The sequence below is a fragment of the Saccoglossus kowalevskii genome, chromosome 6 (genome assembly GCF_978046115.1).
Source record: "Saccoglossus kowalevskii chromosome 6, keSacKowa6.1, whole genome shotgun sequence".
Taxonomy (NCBI): Eukaryota; Metazoa; Hemichordata; class Enteropneusta; family Harrimaniidae; genus Saccoglossus; species Saccoglossus kowalevskii.
The window spans coordinates 23,822,961-23,848,496 of NC_140646.1; the positions used below are offsets into that span (position 1 = coordinate 23,822,961).

At 36.6% G+C, this 25,536-nt stretch overlaps 2 protein-coding genes across 2 annotated transcripts; both read right to left on the bottom strand.

Moving 5' to 3' along the window:
- Nucleotides 1–49: 49 nt before the first annotated feature.
- LOC100375966 (uncharacterized) lies at nucleotides 50–7,047 on the bottom strand. Its single transcript, XM_002735054.3, has 4 exons — nucleotides 6,651–7,047; nucleotides 2,675–3,079; nucleotides 1,998–2,129; nucleotides 50–1,079 (listed from the first exon to the last, which is right to left on the bottom strand). Exons 1-4 carry the CDS (start codon nucleotides 6,880–6,882, stop codon nucleotides 985–987), a joined length of 864 nt encoding a protein of 287 aa, XP_002735100.1. The 5' UTR covers nucleotides 6,883–7,047; the 3' UTR covers nucleotides 50–984.
- A 6,245-nt stretch (nucleotides 7,048–13,292) lies between these two features.
- LOC144352613 (histamine N-methyltransferase-like) lies at nucleotides 13,293–23,754 on the bottom strand. Its single transcript, XM_078009547.1, has 4 exons — nucleotides 23,675–23,754; nucleotides 15,662–15,854; nucleotides 13,861–14,178; nucleotides 13,293–13,701 (listed from the first exon to the last, which is right to left on the bottom strand). Exons 2-4 carry the CDS (start codon nucleotides 15,846–15,848, stop codon nucleotides 13,352–13,354), a joined length of 855 nt encoding a protein of 284 aa, XP_077865673.1. The 5' UTR covers nucleotides 15,849–15,854; nucleotides 23,675–23,754; the 3' UTR covers nucleotides 13,293–13,351.
- Between the last annotated feature and the right edge of the window lie 1,782 nt (nucleotides 23,755–25,536).

Sequence of the window (25,536 nt, forward strand, 5' to 3'; positions counted from 1 at the left end):
TGAACAATTCCTGTGCCTGAATACCAGCCACATATAGTCTGAGCCAATGTAAAATATAACAAATACATTTATTCCATAACAATATCGTTTCCCTGTTTGAACACATTTAAAAAAAATACAAACATTAAAGCGGGGGAGTCGTCACCTGCGCATGCGTCAGATTATCATAGCGTGTCATTGTTTATAAAACAATCGTCTACCCATGAGCTTTTGCGTTTTTAGCGTGTGTTGTTATCGTCGCTTGGGCCTCAATTCCCGCGCGTGCGCAGGTGAGGACCCTCCCGCTTTATACATGGTTCATTATCGATATGCATTAAAACAATCAAAATATGTTTAACAGTGTACAGTGTACGTACACTGCAAGTAATGTTCTATGCAAATCCGTTGAAGTTAATGGCAAGAAAACACGCATGCAAAATAAACGCTAAATCTATGAACTGTGAGATTGTGTTAAATGTGGTTGAATCACGGTTATAAACGAATAAGTATTTCAGGTCTCGAACCACTAATTAGATCTACATAAATGTGCTATGCGGTTGTTGATGGAAGAATTGGTATTATAAAGTTCAGGGCGCTATTTCAGGAACATCGTCAGGTATCTCGTGATATCCATCCCGCGAATAGTTTATCATTCGGTGTCTGTCTATACCAGGGGACACCAATAGATGTTTCGGTATGACCAAGGCTAGTCAATTACATCATGGAGCTAAAAAAAATGATGATTACATGTACTAAAATGGCGGAAACTGAAAGAAACGCGGCATTTGTAGATGGCGGGTGCACCCATACAAGCGTTGTCGACGTCACCGTTGGCAGGATTTATTAACACGTGTTTTAATGTACGTGATCTAGAGATGTCTTCTGTTTTATACAAGTACACATATTGCGATTATAGATACTTGATAAAAAGAGTTTTGATTTCAAGCTTCCTTCGCTTTGTTCACATGGAAACAGCTTGGCAAGATGGGCGGTTAAATGGTGTTCTCATTGTGAATGTGTCATATGTTTAGTAGACGCAAACAGAATAGTCGTCATAGATACAGTGAAAGCGAGAAGAAACGAGCTGATACTGGCACGACCTAAAAAGTAACAAAACAAAAAATAAGTTTATTGTTGTTAGATTTACACGATTTGGTCTTACCTCGGACCATGCGCAATGTTGCTATACCATTGTTTTGAGCACTGCCAAAACGTCCACCCAAATCAACGTCACCACACAACTTCTTTTAAAGCATATATTCAAAATGTTGCGAAGATTAATTAATGTTCTTGCATAGAAATAAATAAGAAATTATTGAAAATAAAACTAAAAACCAAGATCTTTGAATCGGTAGTTGACACAGTCTAGAAAGTTGAATATAGCCAGAGGTGTGCACGTATATCGGCGATATAGTGGTTCATCACAGTGTCACGTGACAAATGAAATCGATCAATGGTGTCAGAGAAGATGTTTTTTCAGAAAATGCAATTTGTTCCAGTAAACTCCTCACGCTATCATGTTCACACGTCAAATATTGACCTCACCATGTTGTACATTAAAGCTATGTGTTAACATTGAAGGGCGGAGGTCGTCGCGCAGCGCGTGTTCGAATTTCATGTAAATATAAACTATGTATTTTACACGCATTGTATACGTCGTTATGAGTCCCATATCGAACAGGACGCGGCGTGACGACTACACTGCCGCCCATTAACATTGAAAGGCGGTGGCCGTCGCGCAGCGCGTGTTCGAATTTCATGTAAACAAACAATGTATTTTACTCGTGTTATATACGTCACTGTGAGTCAAATATCGAACATGACGCGACGCGACAACCACCGCCCTTTAAAAAGATAATTAGTGTAAAATTGGCTTAGCCAATATCGTTTTCGGATAAAGTTTCAGACACCAATAAACGAGAATATGTAATAGAAATACGTGTTGCGACGATAACACAAAAAGCTGTCTGTTATCCAAACTGCCGTAGTAAATTATACTAACAACAACTTGTACTCACCCGAGACGTTGCTGCAAGTGGTCGGTTCATCGCTGCCTTCTGAACATTGGGAATGGCCATTGCAGTATACATTTTTGCTCATACACTTGCTGCCATCAAGACATAGGAACCCATCCACATCTTCACACTCTTCTGTCAAATAAAATAATACACAGAGTCATCAGCGGCATCGGAATACGTACGCGATGAAAGGTCCATTTCCAGTTAAATAACCGGTATACTTACTAACGTGGGAAAAGTACATACTATTAGTGTTTATAACACAGAAGCTAGTTCTCTGATGCAATCTCCAGGATTGGCAGATTTTCCGTTGATAAAACTAGTTCAAACGACTGGTTACTTTCTGGTACGAAGTAGTGCGAAGTTTTCATGCCAGAGTCAAGAAGTTAATGTGTGTAACTTGTCATTTTTTTTTAAACCGGCGAGTTAGTTCGACCTTTTTGTCTTATGACAATATTTGTACATTACCACCCAATTATTAACACTTTTCTCATAAAATCTGTCGATTTGGATTTAAACGCGTTCGATGGTTACATGATTCGCTTCAATACAAACATATGTAAAACAGGGGGATGAACAAAATACCCAGCACTAAAAAATATTTGTATTCCAGGGACACGTACCCGGAACATATGGTTTGCATATATTTCCTACAGGCCGTGGATACATGAACTCACCTGTACTGCCCACTGGTTTATACGCCGTAACTAAGATGTCGAAGCCTTCTCCGTTATTGTTAGCATTATCCGTCACAAACTGGACGCTTACAGCGTTTCCGGTAGAATGGAAATAGTTTGGTAACGATAATGAACGCCCGCATATTCCGTATGCAGTACCGGTCAGTGACCTGTCGTTATCCAAGGTGCCATCGTATATACGCAACGAATCATTCACACATTGGTTAGAGAATTCCATGTCCATTCTTGTCACGCGCAGAAAGAATTTTTTACTCTCGTCAGTTCGAAATGAAATTTTACACGAAACGTTGCTCTCATAGTTGCCATTTTCGTCTACTACCGTGACAACCCTGTATTGGTCACTGGTGGTACTGATGAAGGTACATTGCTCGCCCGGCATGTCATCTGTTAATAAAACAACAAGATACAAAGGTTTGGTAAGTTTACAAGGAGATAGCAACTTTAATGAAAATACTATAAGCCACTGAGAAAAAAGTCAATCTCGCATGTCCGGTAATGTCACAATTGCACAGAACGACTTAGCCATAAACCCGTATTTTTGTTGAAAGAAATATCACTAGTTAATACATGGAACATTGAAAACGGATTTGATGTCTTTCTCCTGTTTAAAATATTCTGCTTCTAAGGAAACAATCGAATTCATCCAATTATCAACCACCAATGTTATAATCGTTATTGAGTATATATATATTTTTTTGCCTCCAGGAAGAGGGGGCAGCATGTAATTTGAACTGTTAAAGTAAGTCACACGCAAAAAAAAAACGCTCATCATCTGGGAGATCATGGGTTCGATTCCCATGGTTGGCTGCACACTAAGCGACACAAAAAGTGTGTTTTGGAGAATACACGGCGTTTTTTCGAATTGGGAGGTAAAGCTGTCGGTCCCATGTACTGTTCTTATCGTCCTATCCTGTCGTCAAGTAAAAGATCCCGGCCGCGTTGTCACTTGTCGAAAGGAGAAAAGGTGTCCGCAGGACAACTGGGCAGGCGTATTCCTTCCAATGCACCGGTTGCACTTGGCCGGGATCTTTTACGTACGCTGACGATAGGAACAGTACATGGGACCGACAGCTTTATGTTCCAATCCGAAACAACGCAGTGTATTCTCCAATGCGTGTGTATGTCTGCGCTGTGCGGTATCCCATTTGCGTGTATGTATACGAATCCATTGATAGGAAATGAAATTATGAGTGGGTAATATGCATCTTCAATCAAATAAATACTCAGTCTGGCTAAACAAATACATTAATCGTGATAGTAATGGGTTTTTTTCGGCACAAAAGGCTGAGAACCATTCTGAATTAATTGTAGCGAACGTTATCGTTGGTTCGATTACCGTATAACAGCTACCCGAATCCTTGGTATAAGACTGTGAAATAATACGTTAGAACTTTAGAACTATCAGAACCTTACTTTAAAGTGTCGCAGTCAGCTCAGCGCGTCGTGTTCAAATGGTGGGTCCCATGCACCATATACAACGTGCGTAAAATACATTGTTTGTTTACACAAACTTCAAACGCGTTGTACAACAACGTAGTAAGCGAAGCAACTCAACAACGTGGCACTCTAAATCGCCTACATTGTAATATAATATTCTTTGTGCTTAATCAGAAGACATTTGCTGAAATTGGGATATGTCTTAAAGAATCGAGAATGCTTGTTTTCACATTAGTGTTACGGAGAAATCTGTTAAAGTTACGCACGGGGCGTGCAAACTGTCCTATGCCATATCTATGCATGACCGCGCTGTAACCACAGGCCCATAGCAACGTAGTTGTTGTCTACAATTAATTGTACGCCAACCCAGTAGATAAATGTAGTGATTAACGTTAGGTGCACGGGTGGTCGTACATGGATGGGCACCTCATTGTTGATGCGGATTTAACATGCCCAAGTTGTCTATACAAAGGAATAAAAACGTTCTTATTACACGTATTAGCCAGTGGGTCAGGGAAATCCCATTTGACCTAACACCAGTACACGCCATCAATCAACCCACTGTTTGTAACAATCGCAGTAAGTGAACACAATATAGTAGTCGAGATTACCGATCCAAAGTTATTGGTTAATAAATACATTTACAGTGTGGTGTTGACAATTCAATAAAACACTCAATAAATTAAATAGAATGTATACAATGAGCCTCCCATGCACATCGCAATGTTATTGTGACTTCATTTCACACTTCCTCAGTAAAACGTCACGTCAGATTCATGGCAAACACTTTGTGAATGTATCTGCGATATTCATTGAATAAAAGATTACTTCGATAATCGCATTTCAAAATATGCAAATATAGTTGATAGTCGATGTCATTATTGCACACACAAATTACGTAACGTTTTACCTCGTACCATGAAGGATTGTGATAGGTAAGCTACGATGAAACGTATGTACTTATTTGTCACTGGAGACGTCGTGTGTTTTCCCCGACTTTAAATTTTTTTATCGGCATGTTAGTATAATTAACAGTAATTAAATGATGAATGGATATGCAAAGTGTTCTGTTAACACGCATTGAACACTGAATACGTCAGTTTATGGAACATGTTAAGTTCAGAGAGGAAGATTTGTTGATGTCTAATTTAAAATTTGACATTAAAAACAGAAAAACCTTACTTGGTTAAAAATGTTATTATTTATTACTGTTCTCGGTTTTGAAAAAAAAAATGTATTCCAAAATAGTATATTTTCATTTGGCATATTTTATAGATTGCATCATATTTTTTCTATAGCGTTTATTGAACCTGTTTGAACGACATGCTTACATCAGGAGATGCATATCTTTTTTCACTAACTACTATAATAACATTTGTATATAAACAATGCAAGTCGTTTCCATAACTGAATGTAATAGATACATACTATATTTGCCTTGAAAGATCAAGGTTAAATCATCTGTGTTCATCAGTTTCCTTGTAACTAAGTTTGTGGATGCCATGTATATGCCCATGGGCTGCGCGCACCGTCACAGTACACTGCCGTGCCTTCGTCGTGTTCAAACAACTAAATGAGTGGGATACGGACATTTTCTCTTTGTCCCCCGTTTTTCAATCTACGTTTTACTACAACATATTTGCTCCAAAAAATCAGTATATTTCAAAATCAAATTTATGCTATTTCGCATGGCATTAAAACACGTATTGTTGTAGCCATTGTTTGGCACTGTTGCTAGTATTTACTGCTGTTGTAACAAGGAGATTAAATTTGACCTGGGAAACATGCATGGAATCGTGTAGAAATAACCAACAATTACACACAAATTCCGTTACAATGCAGCTCCCACGCTCCGACCCCCCCTCAACAAATCAACTACCGAGCGAATACCATCAAGAGCATAACTGACCTGTTAAGGTCAGCCAATATATGAGTCATGGTGACCTGCCAATGCATTACCATACCATAACTATACTCTGAAATAGAACTATACCCAGGACTTTAAACCATCTCGAATAATTGACGTCACTCCGAGAGCAAAAAATACGTTTATCTCCTAGTCGCCGAGTGGTGTTAATAAGCAAAATAAATTGCCAACCCATTGCTCAGGGTTTTTTATCGAGCGACAAAAAAAAGCTTGCAAATGTGAACAATAAACACTGTACTTTATTGAACACTCTTTTAGCATTAACGTCTCCCCAAACCACTGTCCTAGTCATGTAATCGAACAAATATAACATATGTTAGCATCATGTGGTGCCCCAAGGGGCCAATTATTGGGTATATGCACCGATGCGCTCTAATATGAAATTGTTAATCAGTTCGACGATAACACGGTGCTTTCCACGCAGAGCTTGAAGGTCATATGGGTACAATAATATGACATTCGAGAACATTGCCGTGAAGTCTTTGTTATTCTACCAGTGTTTATGTGGTAGTTTGTAGACGGCCTTCACTATACCACAAAGGCCCGATACATGGTTGACAACTACTGAGTTCACTTCGTTTATATACTCACATTTAACCGGCTCTTCACCGTCAACAACACATACAAGCCACACTAAGAGAAATGCTGAAATCACGACGATATTCATGCTGTGGTGGGTAGCAGTGGATCGTACGGTGGCTATCCTAATGACTACCCTCGTTAGTGACCCTTTCTTCTCTGTCAGCGGTAGAGAGCACAATGTTCGATGGCGGTCATCAGTTGTTGCGAGACGTGAACCGAGATCGCCACAACACAGCGTCATTTACATATGTATAAGATGATCATTGTACAACTTAATAATATGACGTACAGCCCGAGGTAACGACAATGAAAACTGGCTTGTCCGTGACCCAACTCGGAGACAATTCATCCATTCGGCTTCGTCTATCTTTAAACACCGATGCAATGAATTTGATTTGGACTTAACGTTTCTTTCATTACATGATACATGGATATACATTTTTGCGCATGCGCTCTCAAGGTGCGAACACCTGTGTGATGGGATTAGAGGAAACTTGAATCTATTTGATATACTAGTATTTTACACAACAATTACACACATAAAAACCAACCCATGCTGACCTATGTAAGAAATATGAGGTTTGTTCGATTCATTCAGTACATGTACAGTATTAGTGTAGCCTGCCAAACGAGTAAGAGTGACCCAATCCTATGGCATCCACGCTTCTTACCGCAGCAAAGGCATCAAATGTTATCGGAAATATAACTAGCCGATCTTGATGTCTATTTAGGATTCTGCATGCAAATAATTTAGCCAATCATAGTACGTCAATTTTAGCGAATAAAACTACTTCATTAATAGTTATTTACCAATCAGCTCGTTTCCCAATCATATGCAAGGCCAAAGTCACTTTCCGCCAAAATGCAAGGAATGTAAACTTGTGTATATAAGTGGGTGCTTTGAGTTTTCAATAAAGTCATCTGTTATAGTGTACACCAGTTCGTCTCTTGTTTCCACCTGTAAACAATGCAGGTTTCGTCTATCAGGGGTTGTTATGGATGGATGGTTCGTCAGGTTGAATATACGGGAAGTGGTTGTAACGGGGAATGGGTAACTCGCAAGGCAGTGAGTGGTACACTAGGATCGCTCGACACTTATACGCACAATTCAGGACACCAGTAATATAGTATAGCCGGATATTTATTACAACTACAATCATCACCATACGCCCCCGGTCCTCTTCTCCCTTAATACGCTAGAACCCCTCATTTTTATAAACAACAGTGTTAATCGTTCAACCAATAGTCTAAATACTTTGCATGCGTTGTCATGACGGCATGTGGACTCCGCCAGTGAGGGCGTCGCCCCATAGCATCGTCATGACAACATCAATGCAACTTGGTGACACACCCCTGAACCTTATCATAACAATTATACACAAATGTTGAAGATCCGGAAAGTTATGATAAATCATAACGGTCATATTTTTTTTATATATTTATTTGTCGTCACTGTATATATCACGGAACTAAATTCCATTTAGCAAAACATAATAGACACCGAACATTTGTTTTATGTCTAAATATTTTGCGAATAAAATATCCAAAATGCTGTCGCAGTTGTCCACGGAAGAATTATACACCAAATTCGGGACTGAAACTAATAAAAACGCTCTCTTCAGAATGAACGACCGCGTGATGGCAAAATAAAGGGGTCAGAGAAATACACACAGGCTGACAGGCAGTGAATTACATGCTATGCGTGGGCGCTATGCCGGTGAGCGAGGCGCTTATCTTTTGAATTTCTAATTTCAATTTTTATTTGACAATTCTCTCTGCTAATTTATATGACGTTATAGTCAAGCTGTGTTAATGAACACCTCTATACAAGAACCATCTGTCTATAGTGACCAATTTTGGGCAGTCTCTAACATATGGACACCCTGTGTTTAAAGACCACAATTTCAGCAATATTTTGCAGATTTGCCCTTGTTTAGAGACCAAAATAATATTTACGATATGTGTACCAAAGTTTTAATTTTCTCAAGCCAAATTTATTTGATTTTGATCAACTCAAATACAAGTTATATCATTGCAACAGTATCGTCTCATTATTTTTTGGACAAATATTATGTCAGATTTATGAGATGGCAAAATTAAAAATATAACCCAACCTCTATAGAAAGACCACCTGTCTATAAAGACAATTTAATGAAGTCCAATGGGTGGTCGCTATACACAGCTTTGATTGTATACCCAAACCACGTATATCTAAGGCTTGCTATGTCGAATAAAAAATTAAAAAGTTGAATATGGCGTAAATCTGTTACCCTCAATTCGAAATGTAAACGACTGGGTGTTTTGGCCAGAAGTGCGCCACCACCGCCAATATTTGGGGAAGTTGTCGGCTGCGCATGCGTCAGATGGCCATAGTGTGTCATTGTTTGCAAACAAGCGTCTACCCATGAGCCTTTGCGTTTTCAGCGTGTGTTATTATCATCGCTTGGTACTCAATTCCCGCGCGTGCGCAGGTGACGACCATCCCGCTTTAAAATGCCGAATAATGGCCATACTCGCGTGATTCCCATGTACGTGAGTTGGACCGGATCATACACACGTATAAACATGGAAGGTACTAACGTTAGTACCCGATTCACTGCACTAACTACATATTCCAATGGGACTTCTTACCTATAATTAGGACTGGGTATTATTAATTTCTGAGCCCTAGCCAGATTCACTGCACTAGTGTTTGTTACTTATAAAACTAATATCCCCGGTAATAAGGTATTACTATTCCCCTAGAACCTAAACTGACTCACTGCACTAACTATAAAAATAATAATAAGGTATTATTATTCCCTGAGAACCATAATAGCGCGGCAGGATAGTGAACACATCTTTCAGTTAATGATACAAGCACCAAACTTGACATGATTGGAGTTTAACTATATCTTTAACAAAAAAGCACGTTAGCAACGAAAAAAATTAAAATGGCGGCCATTTTCCAAGATGGCGAACTATGACCAGAGATACACGGATAAACTGAATCTCTCTTTAAGAATGGTACAAGCTATAACTCTTGCACTATCAAACCCCAAGCTATGCTTATATATTTTAAATCAATTTCATCAATTTAATTTTTAAGATTGGCGGCCATTTTCAAAAAATATGGCTGCTTTGGTCTATTTAAGTGTTTATAAATGGTTTTGCTTCTTGAATTCGGGTTAATTTTCTGCATGTGATGGTATTTGGTGAATCTTATGATTATAGAGAAAGTTTTTAGTATATAATATGAGATAATGTATTGTATTTATTTATATGTAATTACGTATATATGATTTAAGGAGTGATCGTCTAAGCACAACCAGGGCACTGACTCACTGCACATTTGTTACCTATGACTACAGTGTTCTCCCCAGGCTTCTGAAGCATTACATACCGTGATGCTGGGACACTCGCTCATGATGCTTGTCCTTTGTCTATGATGCCTGGTCACTCACCCGCTATGCTTATTGCTCTGTTCACAAGTGCCAGTCGAATCATGTACAAATTTAAAAGATTAACATGTATTGAAAGAACGGTAATCCCGAGGTTATTCGCAGTTTTTAATACTCAGTGATGACACTAATTACCAAAAATTTAAAAAAAAAACAATTGAAATTAATTCGTACTGGAAACAAACTGTAAAATAAATCAAAGCAAAAATTATTCAACTGCAGACGGGTTACCGAAGAAAACAAACAAACCCTGACCTCTGGAAATACCTCATTCATAGAGTGCCTTAGTAGCAAAAAACGCCGCCCTAAGGGGACATCACGAATGTTGTGATATCACGACCGATGCATGCTGGGTTACTAACAAGGAGGATTCCGATTGAGGTAACAAAGATGTCTGGGCAGAGTACATGTTATTCCACAATTTTAAAAATAACATCTCGTTGGCGATTTTGATGTAATGTCACAGATAATCGTCAATGATTGTATATTTTTACACCGAAATTACATACTGATGATAAGGACAGCAGCAGCGGTGATTACCCGTTCAATACAATAATCTTATTGTTCAGCTGACTTGGTTACGACTAGGTTCATATGAACTGACAGTGACATGGGCACTAAAACTGCTGTTCTATTTCAAACTTTATTTCACTTGATAAATACATAAAAAGTAAATGATATAAAATATGTCAGAATATCTCTTTTTTAATTAATTGTAGCTCAGACTAGTAATACAAGTCTGTAGATAGGTTGTTGTTTACACTAACACAGTTGCATTTTTATCGTATCACAATATTTATTTGGAAACTAATTCTTTTGCAAACAACATTATGCAAATTAGGTACTTTGTTGTGCTTGACATGGGTCTGGGGAGAACACTGAACTTGGACTGGGTTTTATTAATCTTAAGGCTCTGGTCTGACTCACTGCACTAACAACCAATAGGTAATTTCTTACCTATAACTAGGACTGGGTTTTATTAATCCCTGAAGCCTCTGCACTGATGACCAATGGGAACCTTGTTACTTATAAGTAGATCTAGGTATTATTATTAATTCCAAAGGACCTGACCTGACCCGACCTTACTCAGTCCACTAACTACCAAAGGGTCATGTGTTACCTATAACTAGGAGTGAGTATTATTATAATTAATCAATAAAAGAATGATCTATCAACTTCGGCCATAACACTGGTCATGGACGCCTTGAATCTAGAATGGGAAGTGGAACCCTTGGAAAGCGCATCTCCACATATAAACATGCTGACTATGTTGGGGGGGGGGGTCACTAGATTGCTTTCTAGACGGCCTAAGTGAAAGGTAAACCATGCACACATGTTGAAGGGCCTGGGAGCTATGATGTATAGTATTGAGTCTAATCCTATAGTTCTATTTGATGAATTGACAGTTTGGCACTGCAGCTGAAGAGTATGATGAAAAAGATGTGACGGGTCAAGGAAATGATAGTGTCTTTGGTCGTTTTCCTGGTAAAACAATTTTCACCAAGCCAAAAAAAGAAAATTAAGAGGTTAGAGGTTCTTTTTTTGATCTCTTATCTATAGTGTTTGCCATTGTGTAGGACATGAGAATTTCTATGGGTTCCATGTGGGAACTATTTGACCACTGGTCCTGCAAGGATCCCCTGCAGGAAATTTGAAGCGGGAGGGTCGTCACCTGCGCACGCGCGGGATTTCAGTCCCAAGCGACGTTAACACACACTAAAAACGCAAAGGCTCATGGGTAGACGCTTGTTTGTAAACAATGACACGCTATGATCGATCATCTGACGCATGCATGAGGTAACAAAGATGTCGGGGCATGTTAATATATCTGGAGTTTAGTTGGTTGCATATTTGTGTGCGTTGTGCTTTGTATTTGTAGTTTCTAAACAAACAATCCTTGTAATACAGTAGTTACAGGGCTGGTCCAAGATGATGGAAGATAGACTACTGAAGCTGATGGTGATAGCAGTCCTCTGCAATAAAACAGAGGCATGGCCATTCCCAGGAAGGATGATACTCGAAGTGGCAAAAGGGTTTTCTAGGACAGAGATGATCTGCTGTTTGAAACGGAGGGTGGAACTCAGCCAATTTCTGGCATTTTAGACCTGTACTTATATGGTATTGTTGCATATTGTTAGTCTTTAATACACTCAAATATATATATATATGCAGTTTTGTGATAGAGCGCCCTCTTCTGTTTCATTTATTCTAACCTTTTGGTGAATTTAGATAGTATTTTATGTAATTAATTGTTTATTTTCATGCATTTCAATATGTAACTTTATAATGTTGTAATCCATGGTCTATTATGTAATATATATGTGTGTCACACGCAACGTAATATTACCGTAATTGGTATAGTACAGGTGTGATGGTTCAAATACCAAAATGGCAACAGTAACAGAAAGACTTCCCTGGCGGCGATGATAAAATACGAACACGGAGCCAACAGATGAGGTTTCAACCGGTACTGGTATTATTATACTCTGCAAACATCAAGTACAATAACGCGGTAAAACTCCAAACCTCCAATAACTAGATACTTGAACTCCAATACAATTCAACGAGATCTCCGATCTGATCTCAGTGCTGAACAACTCCCCTATATATACCCACACTGTCTATAAATAGACCATTACATCAGCATACATAATGAGTCTGGAATTTACTATACATTTCTAGAATGTTCCATTACCTTCTATTGCCTCCTACAGTGTTCTATTACCTATTCAACCAGTCTTTAAAAAAAATCTAGAATATTCCACCCAGACACAGTACGGTTCTAGAACATTTTCAGTGACACGGAAGTAATAATTAAGTCGTATGCGACAATGTGAATGTTTGAAATTGATGATTCTGGAATATACAGTGTGAAACAAAACTATCTTGCATAATTTTCAATGTTTTTGCTGTTGAAATTATTTTTAGTTAATCAACGAAGAAACTACGACGAATTTATCTCTTGCCTACCAACTTTGCTTGGTTTGTTATAGCCACAGTTATCCACACGCTATAACTGACGTCCCAGTGTTTTTGCTTGTACTTGTATTTTTAAATCAATCAATATCTGACCATCTTCGACCATGAATACTAACATAGTACTAGCTTAGAATTAGTGAACAGAATATTGGCAGATTAATTATGGGAGTCATTGTAAGGTAAATTTTAAAAAACACACTGAATAAAAAAACATAACATGAAATAAAACATATTATTGTTACTGGGGATTTATTCTGAAGCTACAGAAGCAACATATACAAGATTATAAAATCAATCTTTGAAGATGACTATATCTCTTTCATCAGTACTTAATAACATCTTATCCCCTTCTTTCTGACAACACTCAACCAGATATTCTAATATTATTTTTTTTATTTCAGGTTTGCATGTTTCTCGGAACTTGTAAAGGATTGTTATGAAGTCAATCAGAAGTGCACCAGCTTGAGATTCTTCATCAAAACATTCAGTTATGTCCATCGTATAATCCCTCTTTTTAGTTTCATATCTGGCATTTGGAATTCGGCGTTTGACGACATCCTCTACGTCGTGTGTTCCAATGAAGTTAAACTTTGGATCTGTGAAATACTCCCCAACTTTCGCTGAAAACTTTTCCCATCCTCCTTATAAAAAAAAGGATTTACGGTGAGTTTAAAGCTAAATTGCATCATAAAAATGTTACAGAAAGTGAACGCCAGGGAAATATAAGATATACTAAATGTAAGCTGGTGTTGATGTAAATTACTATCTGGTTACAAAGAAAAACACACACTGTTACTTACCATCAATCATCTTGGAAAACAGCATTCCCCCTTTCACCAGACGGTTATACAAGTCTACTACAGTTGTTGCAACATCTTTGAAGTGATAAGCAGAATGCGACATAACAATGAAACCAAACGTTTGCGCTCCATTCACTTCTAAATACTCTTCAATTGTAGTAGTTTGGAAATCAAAGACTACATTCTTCCATTCATCTTTATTATCTTTCACTAGTTGTTTGAACTTATTCAGTTCATCTACAGCAGGGTCAATAGCTATGAATCTGATACTTGAGTGCTTAGTCAATAAAGTGTCTATGATTGGCTTATCCACGGTACCTATTGAATACATATTCGTATTAAATGTCGAAAATTTTCATTTGTTAATATTCTGGTTAATATAAGATTACTTCGAGGATACCGCAAAATATGCACGAAAATAGTACAGCGGGAGTATCGACCGACGCGCAGCGGAGGTCGATACGACGGCGTACTGTCCGAGTGCATACTTAGAGGTATCCTCGTATTAATGCGCGGTGGTCGTCACGCAGCGCGTGTTCGAATTTCATGTAAATAAACGGTGTATTTTACACTCGTTGTATATGTCGCTATGAGTCCCATATCGAACAGGACGCGGCACGATGACTACCGCCCTTTAACCTTATTATTAAACATCTTTTCCTTCCAAGGATACATCATGGGATTGTCATGAATTAGTTTTCGCGTATCTGTTAACCGACTTAATTAGTTGATTATTAGCTGAATTGCTGTGTTATGTCTGTCATCGTTTAGGCCTATTTGAAGTTTTGGACGAAACTTGGCTCAGTGATTTGGAACTAATTACCAGATAACCGTCGCGATTCTGACAGTTGGTTTCCATAGTTATTAATGTAGTGAACGATTAATCAAAAGATATGACGTATACAGTACTTAGTGTGATTGGCTTTATGATTGAAAGTTACGCCCTAGAGTCTTTTTACTGTTTTGTAATTGGTTAGAGTTTTGAAAATGAATAAAGAGAGTTTTGAGTTGGTCTTGGGAAGCACAGCACGATAGACGCAGTCTAAGTCGAAGGCAGTCCTGGAGAGTCTAGAGCAGTCCTGGAGAGCCTTGGGGAGAGTGTTGACGCAGTCTAAGAGAGTCTTGGGTCAGCCTTGCGATAGTCTTGGGGATTTTTCCCCATGGGCGCCGTGTCTTATAGAGTGCTCGATTGACCGACTAAGACGAGAGCTGAAACGTATTTCGTTGTGTGTGTCTTATTTGACTGTAAAGTATAAGTGACTTTCCCGATCCCGTACCTCAAGGGGACGAGATATAGAGACGAGACTAGATTCCCCCCTGGCAAGTGTGGAGAACCCCGGAGAGAAGAATTACCCCCTGATAGGATTGCCAAAATCCAAAAAGTTTAGAGCAGAATCAGCGAACTTCTCTATGTGGAGTGGGGCATTTCCTTATATGGTAGGATGAAAATACCCCGTAAAATACCACAAAATTACGGCACGTTACGGTGACATATGTATAAAAATATTTTTTAATATATGTCACCTCAGTCCAGAAATTATAAAACAAAGATAAGCTCAACAAATCTGTATTAATATTACATAATTTTCACTAATGGCGTAGTTATAATTTTCAACCACATAATGACAGTGTTTCACCCGTTTGTCAGGATATAAATCCACAGTGGTCTATCTCTGTAAATGATTATTTTACGTAATTATAGGATAATGCATGGCAGTTCTTCACCTATATGATTTTGAGCTACCAAAAGTATGAGGTTGTTGATTCGATTTTAACGATTTATATTTTTAAAAAAACTTACCACTTCCACACCCAACAGAGATCACATTCAGTTCGTGTGTTGGATTTAAATTCAATTTTTGGACAACCTTCTTGACATCACTAGCCCACTGCTCACCATCAACATTGAATCCACGTTTTTTCATTTCGTCATAGCAAGTATGGTAATATACTGGATAGTGAATAAGAGTTTTTACAGCTTCTTTCATGGTTACCTTAATTTACAAATAAAACAGAAAATCATTGTCGAGACAAAATTGAAAAGTTAAACAAAAGCTAGAAAAGTAAGATAATTCGAATTAATATATTTTGTATCATATAGCTGGCTACCTATTGGTATTTTCCAACCCATGGCCAAGAAATCAAATGTATAAACATAGTCCGGGGAAGTAGTGTCACGTGATTATAATGGTTGGTCGCTATACAGAAACGCTACATGTTTAAGAAGTTTTATAAATTTGTCTGGAGGGGAGTTGGAGATGTTGGTACTGTATACTATAATAGCGATAAGGCCACACTGATTTAATTTTATGGATGACATTCTCTGAAGACCCCAAAACTAATGCGAGAGGGCGAACAAAAAAAATTCGGCCAAAAAAAATAAATGCTGCTAAAACCACAGGACTACGGAGCTATTATTACGACTTTAACCACAGTGTATCAAAAAAAACAACAAGTCTTTATTTGTAGGAGGCACATGCTGATGTACACATTTCGTACTGTATTACTGTCACAGGTATCATCACCTTTGATTTTGAAAAGGCAAGAGGATAAGGCAGATGTTAGCTTTGCCAAAGGCATACACATCAACTCAATAATAAAGAAAAACTTACTGTGTTGTGTTGAAAAAAAAAATAATTAAAAATGAACAATAAGTTTGTCAACAGCAACCTGGAAATTAACTTCTTTGACATTCAAACTACAGCTTTTAAAGTGACACTTCAGATAGACTAAGTGTAGACACAAATGCTCTAGAACTACTTCAACTATGTAACAAATTATAAGAGGCTCGATATTGAAAAAAAAACACCAACAGAGAGTCAACACAAATTTGGATGCAGAAAATTATGTACATGTATCTTGATGAAAATGGGTCATATGATCAAAATATTACTGAATGTGTGTGCAGGCAAATTATTTGAATCAGAAAATGAAAAAAAAAATAATCAGGGGACTTCGGCCAAGGAGCTTCTGCTGCTTTCGTTGCAGTTTTGTCGACTTCAATGCGGACAAAGCAACCGAACTGATTTGTCGCCTGACCGACTTTTAGGCCACCATACACCTCCACTCCTCTCCCATTTCTCACATCATTGCAGAAGAAACGCGGGACAGCCACTCTGGACAATATGTTCTCAACGTTATCTGGGCGAAACTCGCTTGCCGCTACCGACCTCTCGTATAGCTGTGTAAACGTCTCCCTGGCCAACGTCAGTTGCGTACCAGTCTACAACAATCCCTCCGTTTCACCTCTGAACTTTTATGCTCACGTATTTTGGTGGTGTGGTCGCCATGTTGGATCATTTATGGCAAAATTTGCATGTTTTGAGGCAATCTCTTTCCCATAGGTCTTTGCGCTTTACGTAATGCGCATCTAACTGTGCGGAGTTTGGTTTTGAGGTAGTCCAAAACGAGTTTTACTACAAGTCGGCGCTTTGCGACAATATGAGTCGGTAAGTTCCGAACAAAAAACCGATCTGTGGAGACTCGTCATCGGAGATTTTTTTTTTTTTTTTTGAGAACAGGCGAAAACTAATGCGCGCGCGTATGTCTTCCATAAAATTAAATCGGTGTAGCCTAATATACACTGACCAGAAATATATTTGCAATCTACAGTGTTGATCAACACAATTTTGTTTTAGCATAGTGTGTGTGCTATAAACGTACTTTATTTTGGTAAATTGCCGTTTTTATATACAATATGTGTAAATTATATTTTTGAAACAACCTTGCCTAATATTGCCGAATGTTCGTCACCAAAGAGATTTAACATCCCCAATTTGGTTTCCCTTAAAAACTCCAATAAATAACTGCTGGCCAGAATTTCTGTTTTGGTGAAAGTCCACCAGCTTTGACCACGTGTTTTTTGCTTGAAACACGCATGAACGATAATATTCGATTGTCAAGGACGCAAATACAAAGTAAATCAAATTATCTTGAGTGATTTTGGATTTGTGTATAAATAAATTTATAAATGCTGACACTTATATTTATCAGTTATAACTCATCTATAATACTGTAATCCTATAGTTCTTTACGGAAATCACTGATTGCAGAAGACGCTTCTCCCCCACGACGCGTCTTTCTAAAGAATAAACAAATGGCTAAAAGTAGAGTAGCCCAAAAAATCAGAAATCATGTAAATCCATGCTCTAAGTATGTTCAGACATTCATATGTCGCGCATATGTACATTATCGTGTTTATACGCCTGGCTGTGTATTGTTTTCATTACACGTTGGGACTTATTCGTGATGTGGAGGGACAGACGGTATCTATAGGTCACTTTTTTAAATTTTGACAATCTCTTAGAATATATGAATGGCGACTGGTATTCGAGATCATAAGTTTTCGAAAAGCTGCTAAGAATTGTCATACATATAATGAACTTTATTTATGTGGAAACGTGAATAAATCATCATATATTTCATATCAAATAGTTTTAATTTTCCTAAATATTTCTTTTCAAATGGTTGTGAAATTTCAACTATTTATCCAAATGTGATGCAAACCATAACTTTTGCCATGGGTGACGTAATCCAAAATGGTGGCATCGTAAACAAAATTTAAAAATCAAAGAAAGCTTAGAAAGAACTCCCGTGTGCTGAGAGTATTGAAGACACATTAAAAATTAATTCAAAATTACTTGTACATGAGATATTAATAGAAAAGCTGAAAACTAATTATGTACATCAGGTGACTACTATGAACAGAACAGAACAAAAAAATTATGAATTATTATGCTAATTAGAGAATTAATATGAACATATTTTAATCCAAAATTAATCAGGCCTGTCTATTGTCCTAGAGCATTTATGTACCAAATTTTATTCAAATGTGATGATCAGTAATTGAGATATCAGTGTTAATTAATTATGTTAATTCGGAGATTAATTAGCATAAATATTAACCAAAAACTAATTGGGTTTCTGCATAGTTCTCTTTAAAAGTTTCATTAAAATCCAATTTGTGGTTCTTTATATATCAGTGGAACATTATGCAAATTAGGTAATTAATATCCAATTAAAACTAATTAGGTCTCTGTATAATCCTAGAAGATCTATGTAGCAAGTCTCATTGAAATGTGATGATTACTACTTGAAATATCAGAAGCTGAAAATTAATTAATTATGCAAATTAGGTAATTAATATGTACTCGTATTACCTTAAAAACTATCAGGTCTGTGCAGTGTCCTATGACATCTATGTACCAAGTGTCATTGAAATGTGATGATTACTACTTGAAATATCAAAAGCTGAAAATTAATTAATTATGCAAATTAGCTAATTAATATATACTGATATTAGCCTAAAACTATCAGGTCTGTGCAGTGTCCTATGATGTCTATGTACCAAATTTCATTGAAATGTGATGATTACTACTTGAAATATCAGAAGCTGAAAATTAATTAATTATGCAAATTAGGTAATTAATATGTACTCGTATTACCTTAAAAACTATCAGGTCTGTGCAGTGTCCTATGACATCTATGTACCAAGTGTCATTGAAATGTGATGATTACTACTTGAAATATCAAAAGCTGAAAATTAATTAATTATGCAAATTAGGTAATTAATATGTACTCATATTACCTTAAAAACTATCAGGTCTGTGCAGTGTCCTATGACATCTATGTACCAAGTTTCATTGAAATGTGATGATTACTACTTGAAATATCAAAAGCTGAAAATTAATTAATTATGCTAATTAGGTAATTAATATCTACTGATATTACCCAAAAAACTATCAGGTCTGTGCAGTGTCCTATCACATCTATGTACCAAATTTCATTGAAATGTGATGATTACTACTTGAAATATCAAAAGCTGAAATATAATTAATTATGCTAATTAGGTAATTAATATGTACTCGTATTACCCTAAAAACTATCAGGTCTGTGTAGTGTCCTATGACATCTATGTACCAAGTGTCATTGAAATGTGATGATTAGTACTTGAAATATCAAAAGCTGAAAATTAATTAATTATGCTAATTAGGTAATTAATATGTACTCGTATTACCCTAAAAACTATCAGGTCTGTGTAGTGTCCTATGACATCTATGTACCAAGTGTCATTGAAATGTGATGATTAGTACTTGAAATATCAAAAGCTGAAAATTAATTAATTATGCAAATTAGGTAATTAATATGTACTGATATTACCCAAAAAACTATCAGATCTGTGCAGTGTCCTATGACATCTATGTACCAAGTTTCATTGAAATGTGATGATTACTACTTGAAATATCAAAAGCTGAAAATTAATTAATTATGCTAATTAGGTAATTAATATCTACTGATATTACCCAAAAAACTATCAGGTCTGTGCAGTGTCCTATCACATCTATGTACCAAATTTCATTGAAATGTGATGATTACTACTTGAAATATCAAAAGCTGAAATATAATTAATTATGCTAATTAGGTAATTAATATGTACTCGTATTACCCTAAAAACTATCAGGTCTGTGCAGTGTCCTATGACATCTATGTACCAAGTGTCATTGAAATGTGATGATTAGTACTTGAAATATCAAAAGCTGAAAATTAATTAATTATGCAAATTAGGTAATTAATATGTACTGATATTACCCAAAAAACTATCAGATCTGTGCAGTGTCCTATGACATCTATGTACCAAGTTTCATTGAAATGTGATGATTACTACTTGAAATATCAAAAGCTGAAAATTAATTAATTATGCTAATTAGGTAATTAATATCTACTGATATTACCCAAAAAACTATCAGGTCTGTGCAGTGTCCTATCACATCTATGTACCAAATTTCATTGAAATGTGATGATTACTACTTGAAATATCAAAAGCTGAAATATAATTAATTATGCTAATTAGGTAATTAATATGTACTCGTATTACCCTAAAAACTATCAGGTCTGTGCAGTGTCCTATGACATCTATGTACCAAGTGTCATTGAAATGTGATGATTAGTACTTGAAATATCAAAAGCTGAAAATTAATTAATTATGCAAATTAGGTAATTAATATGTACTGATATTACCCAAAAAACTATCAGATCTGTGCAGTGTCCTATGACATCTATGTACCAAATTTCATTGAAATGTGACAATTACTACTTGAAATATCAAAAGCTGAAAATTAATTAATTATGCTAATTAGGTAATTAATATCTACTGATATTACCCTAAAAACTTTCAGGTTTGTGCAGTGTCCTATGACATCTATGTACCAAGTTTTATTGAAATGTGATGATTAGTACTTGAGATATCAGTGGAAAAGCCGAAAATTGATTAATCATTATGCAAATTAGGTAATTAATATTGCACAGATTTTTACCGCATTAGTTTGGAGCATCTGTGTGCGAAGTTTCATCAAAATCCAATGAGTGCTTCTTTAGATATCAGTGGAACAGTCATGAAACAGCCAAAAATCAGCTAATTATCATGCAAATTAGGTATTAATATGCATGGATTTTTACCAAAACCTAATCAAATCTGCGCATTGGCCCAGAGCATCTATGCACCAAGTTTCATCAAAAACTGATGTATGGTTCTTGAGATATCAGTGGAACAGACGGACACACATACACACACACACACACACACACACACACACACACACACACACACACACACACACACACACACACACACACACACACACACACTAACTGCAAAGACTCCCTTTTTGTGCTTCGCACACGGGAGTCAATTATGAATATATCATTATGTCATTCTCCATTGTTAAAAAAACGGTTATGTTAAGAAAAATTAGCGATAAGCTAGCCTAAAACTAGATTATTGACACGAAAGATTTTCTGTTTTTGTGCATATGAATTACGTAGAACTGTGGTAAAAACTTGAACTTTTAGACCAATAAGTTTGTGTGTAGTATTACTGTGACATTGTGTGAACTGACTATTTCGTTTAATGTTCAATAGACTCGAGAAGCTCGACACGTGCTGGCTTCGAGTAAGGCAATAGACCTGACAACTGATTAGATGCTTAGGACTCATCATGTCACTAGGCTCATTTGGACTCACTGAAGAGTGACTAGATGTCATGAGAAAAAGCGCACAATCGAATGAGACCATACTTTGCTCTAGATAAGCCAAGCTGAAAATTTCTACACTTTTCAGCTGTTACACACCATAAATACATAAAAAGACCAGAAGACGATGATGCTGTGTAATAGTGACGTCACCTTTCCACCAGTTTAAAAATTGTTCACTACTTCAGATTAATTGAGATCTGTAGCTCACGCAGACTGAATGGCTGATGAGAAGATTATTCTGTGGTGAACTGACAGACACCATAGTGAAACGTAACATTCATCGTGATGCTAGGCTGATTTAGACACACATACCCCGGGGTAAAGACATAGCAGTTGAAAGAGACCACAGTGTGCTCTAGAACAGGCATATCACCAGTTTCTAAACTATTCAAGAAACAAACATTATAAATAAGAAATAAGATGAAATCAAGACGACATAAAAAGAAAAGACCCCAATAATAACTAAAAACATAATCCAGGAAATTTGTTCTCAAAGTCAAAATACCCATGACGATTAGCAGGCAGTTATTGGATACTTACTGTCGGATCTTCAAATGGAAATCTCATTATATTGAGATGAATTTCTTTATGTTATGTGATGTGATGTAATCTATGATACACTTTTATTGGATATAAGCGTATGCTTTAATTCTTAACCCTGATATAACTTATGTTGACTGAATGTTCTTGAGTTCACATATATGTTGGCGTTTTGTGACTAATTGGGATTTACTTTTGTTACAGTCATACTGTAAATTTTTGTTTGTTTTTGTTTTGTATTTTTGGGATAAAATCGTACTAATTAGTTGGTTGTGTCATGAATTCAAAATTAGATTTATTGCGTCAATATGGCAGAGAACCCAGAATGCTTGACAGAATTATCTGAGTAAAAGTATCGACATTATGCAATAAGGGTGGGACATTTGAATTCCAATACCGTTGCATGTTCCCGGATTATTGTTGATCTCCTCCCCACAAACACACATTTCGAGTGCTACACGATTGTTGTACCACTATATATTAAAAATATTTAAAAACTAACTTAACTAAACAGAATTAAAATTGCATTTTTGTCATATATGCAAAAAAAAATTGACATTGTCATAGAGTACTGTGCTGATGTTTTCTGAGTAGTAGATGTTTGTTTGCACAAGTTAGATTTTTGTATTTAAAGATATGTCAAGAATATTTCCATAGCAACAAACAATATCATTGATTTATGTGCATCGCCCCCATAATTAAACACACTGTGAGTTCATAAGATGTGTATTATATGTTCCTGTTCTAGATGCAATGATAATTTAATAATCACCTGGCAGGGTGTACAGTTACACGTCATCCGTTAATACAGTATAAAATCTATATATTCTATATTCGATGATTGCTGTTCATACTGATGTAACGTTTCTGGTCAGTGTTGTGTCAATGAACTTTATACAAGTGTACGCTATCTATTAAACTAACCAGTTTCAAAGTACAAATACACGACGCAAAGAGAACACAAATTATTAAGTGAGATTATATTTCAGTCAGTCATCTGATTTACAAAAGTGAGGTTGATTTGCCCATCCCAAGCAACGTGCCTTGAGAGACTTGTTGGAAAGATACAATGGTGATTTTTGGATTATGGGAACGAAACATTCAATACGGAATGTATACATAATCAGATATCATCCACCAGTGTCCAATATTACCACACTTTGTTATCCACTCTAAGTAGACAATCACTCAATATAAAAGAAACAGGAATATGCTTCATGAAAAAAATGTTTGATTTCACTTACTCCGCGATTTTTTTCAACAGCTCCAGGCACGGTAGGTTTAGGCTGATAACAAATCCACCGTACTGACGAGTTGTCTGAGACTGTTTGACCCTTGTATGCAACAGGTTATTTCATCCAGACGATAATTTGAATAATCAATAGACCTTGTTTCCATAGCATATAGCGTACTTCCCCGGTCATAAGCCTGGGGCCTCAACATGTAAAATCAAGGTAAGGGAATGACCATTTATTATTCCTTGGGGGAGGGGGGGTAAAACAGGGGGGTCAGCATATTTTCCAAAGCCACAGGGGGGGCAGTGACTTTTTATCAAAGCTGAATGGGGGGCGAATACACATGAGACGCATTTTCTTTACTTTACGCATTTTTTATTGAACACAGAATAAATAAATAAACTGAATATATTTAAATATAATAAAATAAAAATATACATATAGAAAATTTATGAAAATGGCTCACCTTGAAAAACATGGTTCTAATTTAATTTATAACATGGACTTTCTTCAGGTAAGTGAATAGAACTGTTAATATAAATTTTAAAATTTTAAAGGTCAATTTGTGTATTTTTACTTCACAGAAATGAAATCTGCCGAAAAAGTAGTGCATAATGGATTCCCCAAGTACAGGGTAGGCTTATACCTTAATTGGAACATACTTGAAAAGTATCTCGTGGCCACGACTTACTATCTCGTGGTCACGATTTATTATCTCGTGGCCACGACCTAATATCTCGTGACCACGATTTATTATCTCGTGGCCACGACTTATTATCACGTGGCCACGACTTATTAGTGTGAGACATTTAAAACGTATTTTAGCTAAGAATAGAACTGACGATGATGTTGTACGGTTGTTTATTAAACAACAGTTAAGTGGATCAGGTCAACTTCATGGATACCGTTGAATGCATCTATTCTGCACTCAGAATGGGTTTAGTACAACTCGTGCGACTGTAAGACGCATCATTAAAGACTTTGACCCCGAAGGCATAGATAGCACTGCGTTCAAGACTTCGATTACGTAGACGAGCATATCGTCCATTTGAGCCAAATTTCGTATGGCATATATAAATGGCTACGACAAGCTAAAACCAGACAGAATTTGCATAAACGGTGCGATCGATAGATACTCTCGTAAAATAATGTGGTTAGAAGCTTTTCGAACTAATAGTGACCCCAAAGTCATAGCAATTTCAGTGGCCAATCACCAAAACAAAATCGTGGCAATTCGTCCTAATCGTGATTATATCAATTGATATCAAATCAATTTACTAGGCAAGTGTGAACACAAGTTGTAATGTTTAATTACGACTAAACTTATACTATACCGTCTTTAACTATTTTCCAGAAAGAGATGGACGAGGTAGTTTCAGTATAGAACGCACATAGAATGCGTCCAACACGCAACTAAATTGTTCCGAATGGTCGGCCGATTATGCTTTTTAGTTGTACACAACTATTTGGAACTGAATCTGAACTTGAATCGAGGCATGTAAAGAGGAGTGAACATTGAAGGCGCATATCCTTGTGACGAAGATATTTTCGAATTGTGTTGTATACTTATGATGGAAATCAACATATGTCCCAAAAGATGCATATCAAGCTGCCTAACTATACATTGACCTGCGCACTGCTATCGTACAGGTCCTGGCTTGACGATACTGTAATCATGTTGCATTTGGACACATTGTGGGACCTTGGATATATTAATTTGGTAACATGGCGTTTGTTCAAAAGAGGATGACGGAGTAGATGTCGTGGTCATTTATGCACGTTGTTTTCAAATATTTGATGCAATTGCATATAAAACTTCAATAAAAAAGGTTAGTATTTATTGTAGTAAATATTCATGTTTGATTTGAATA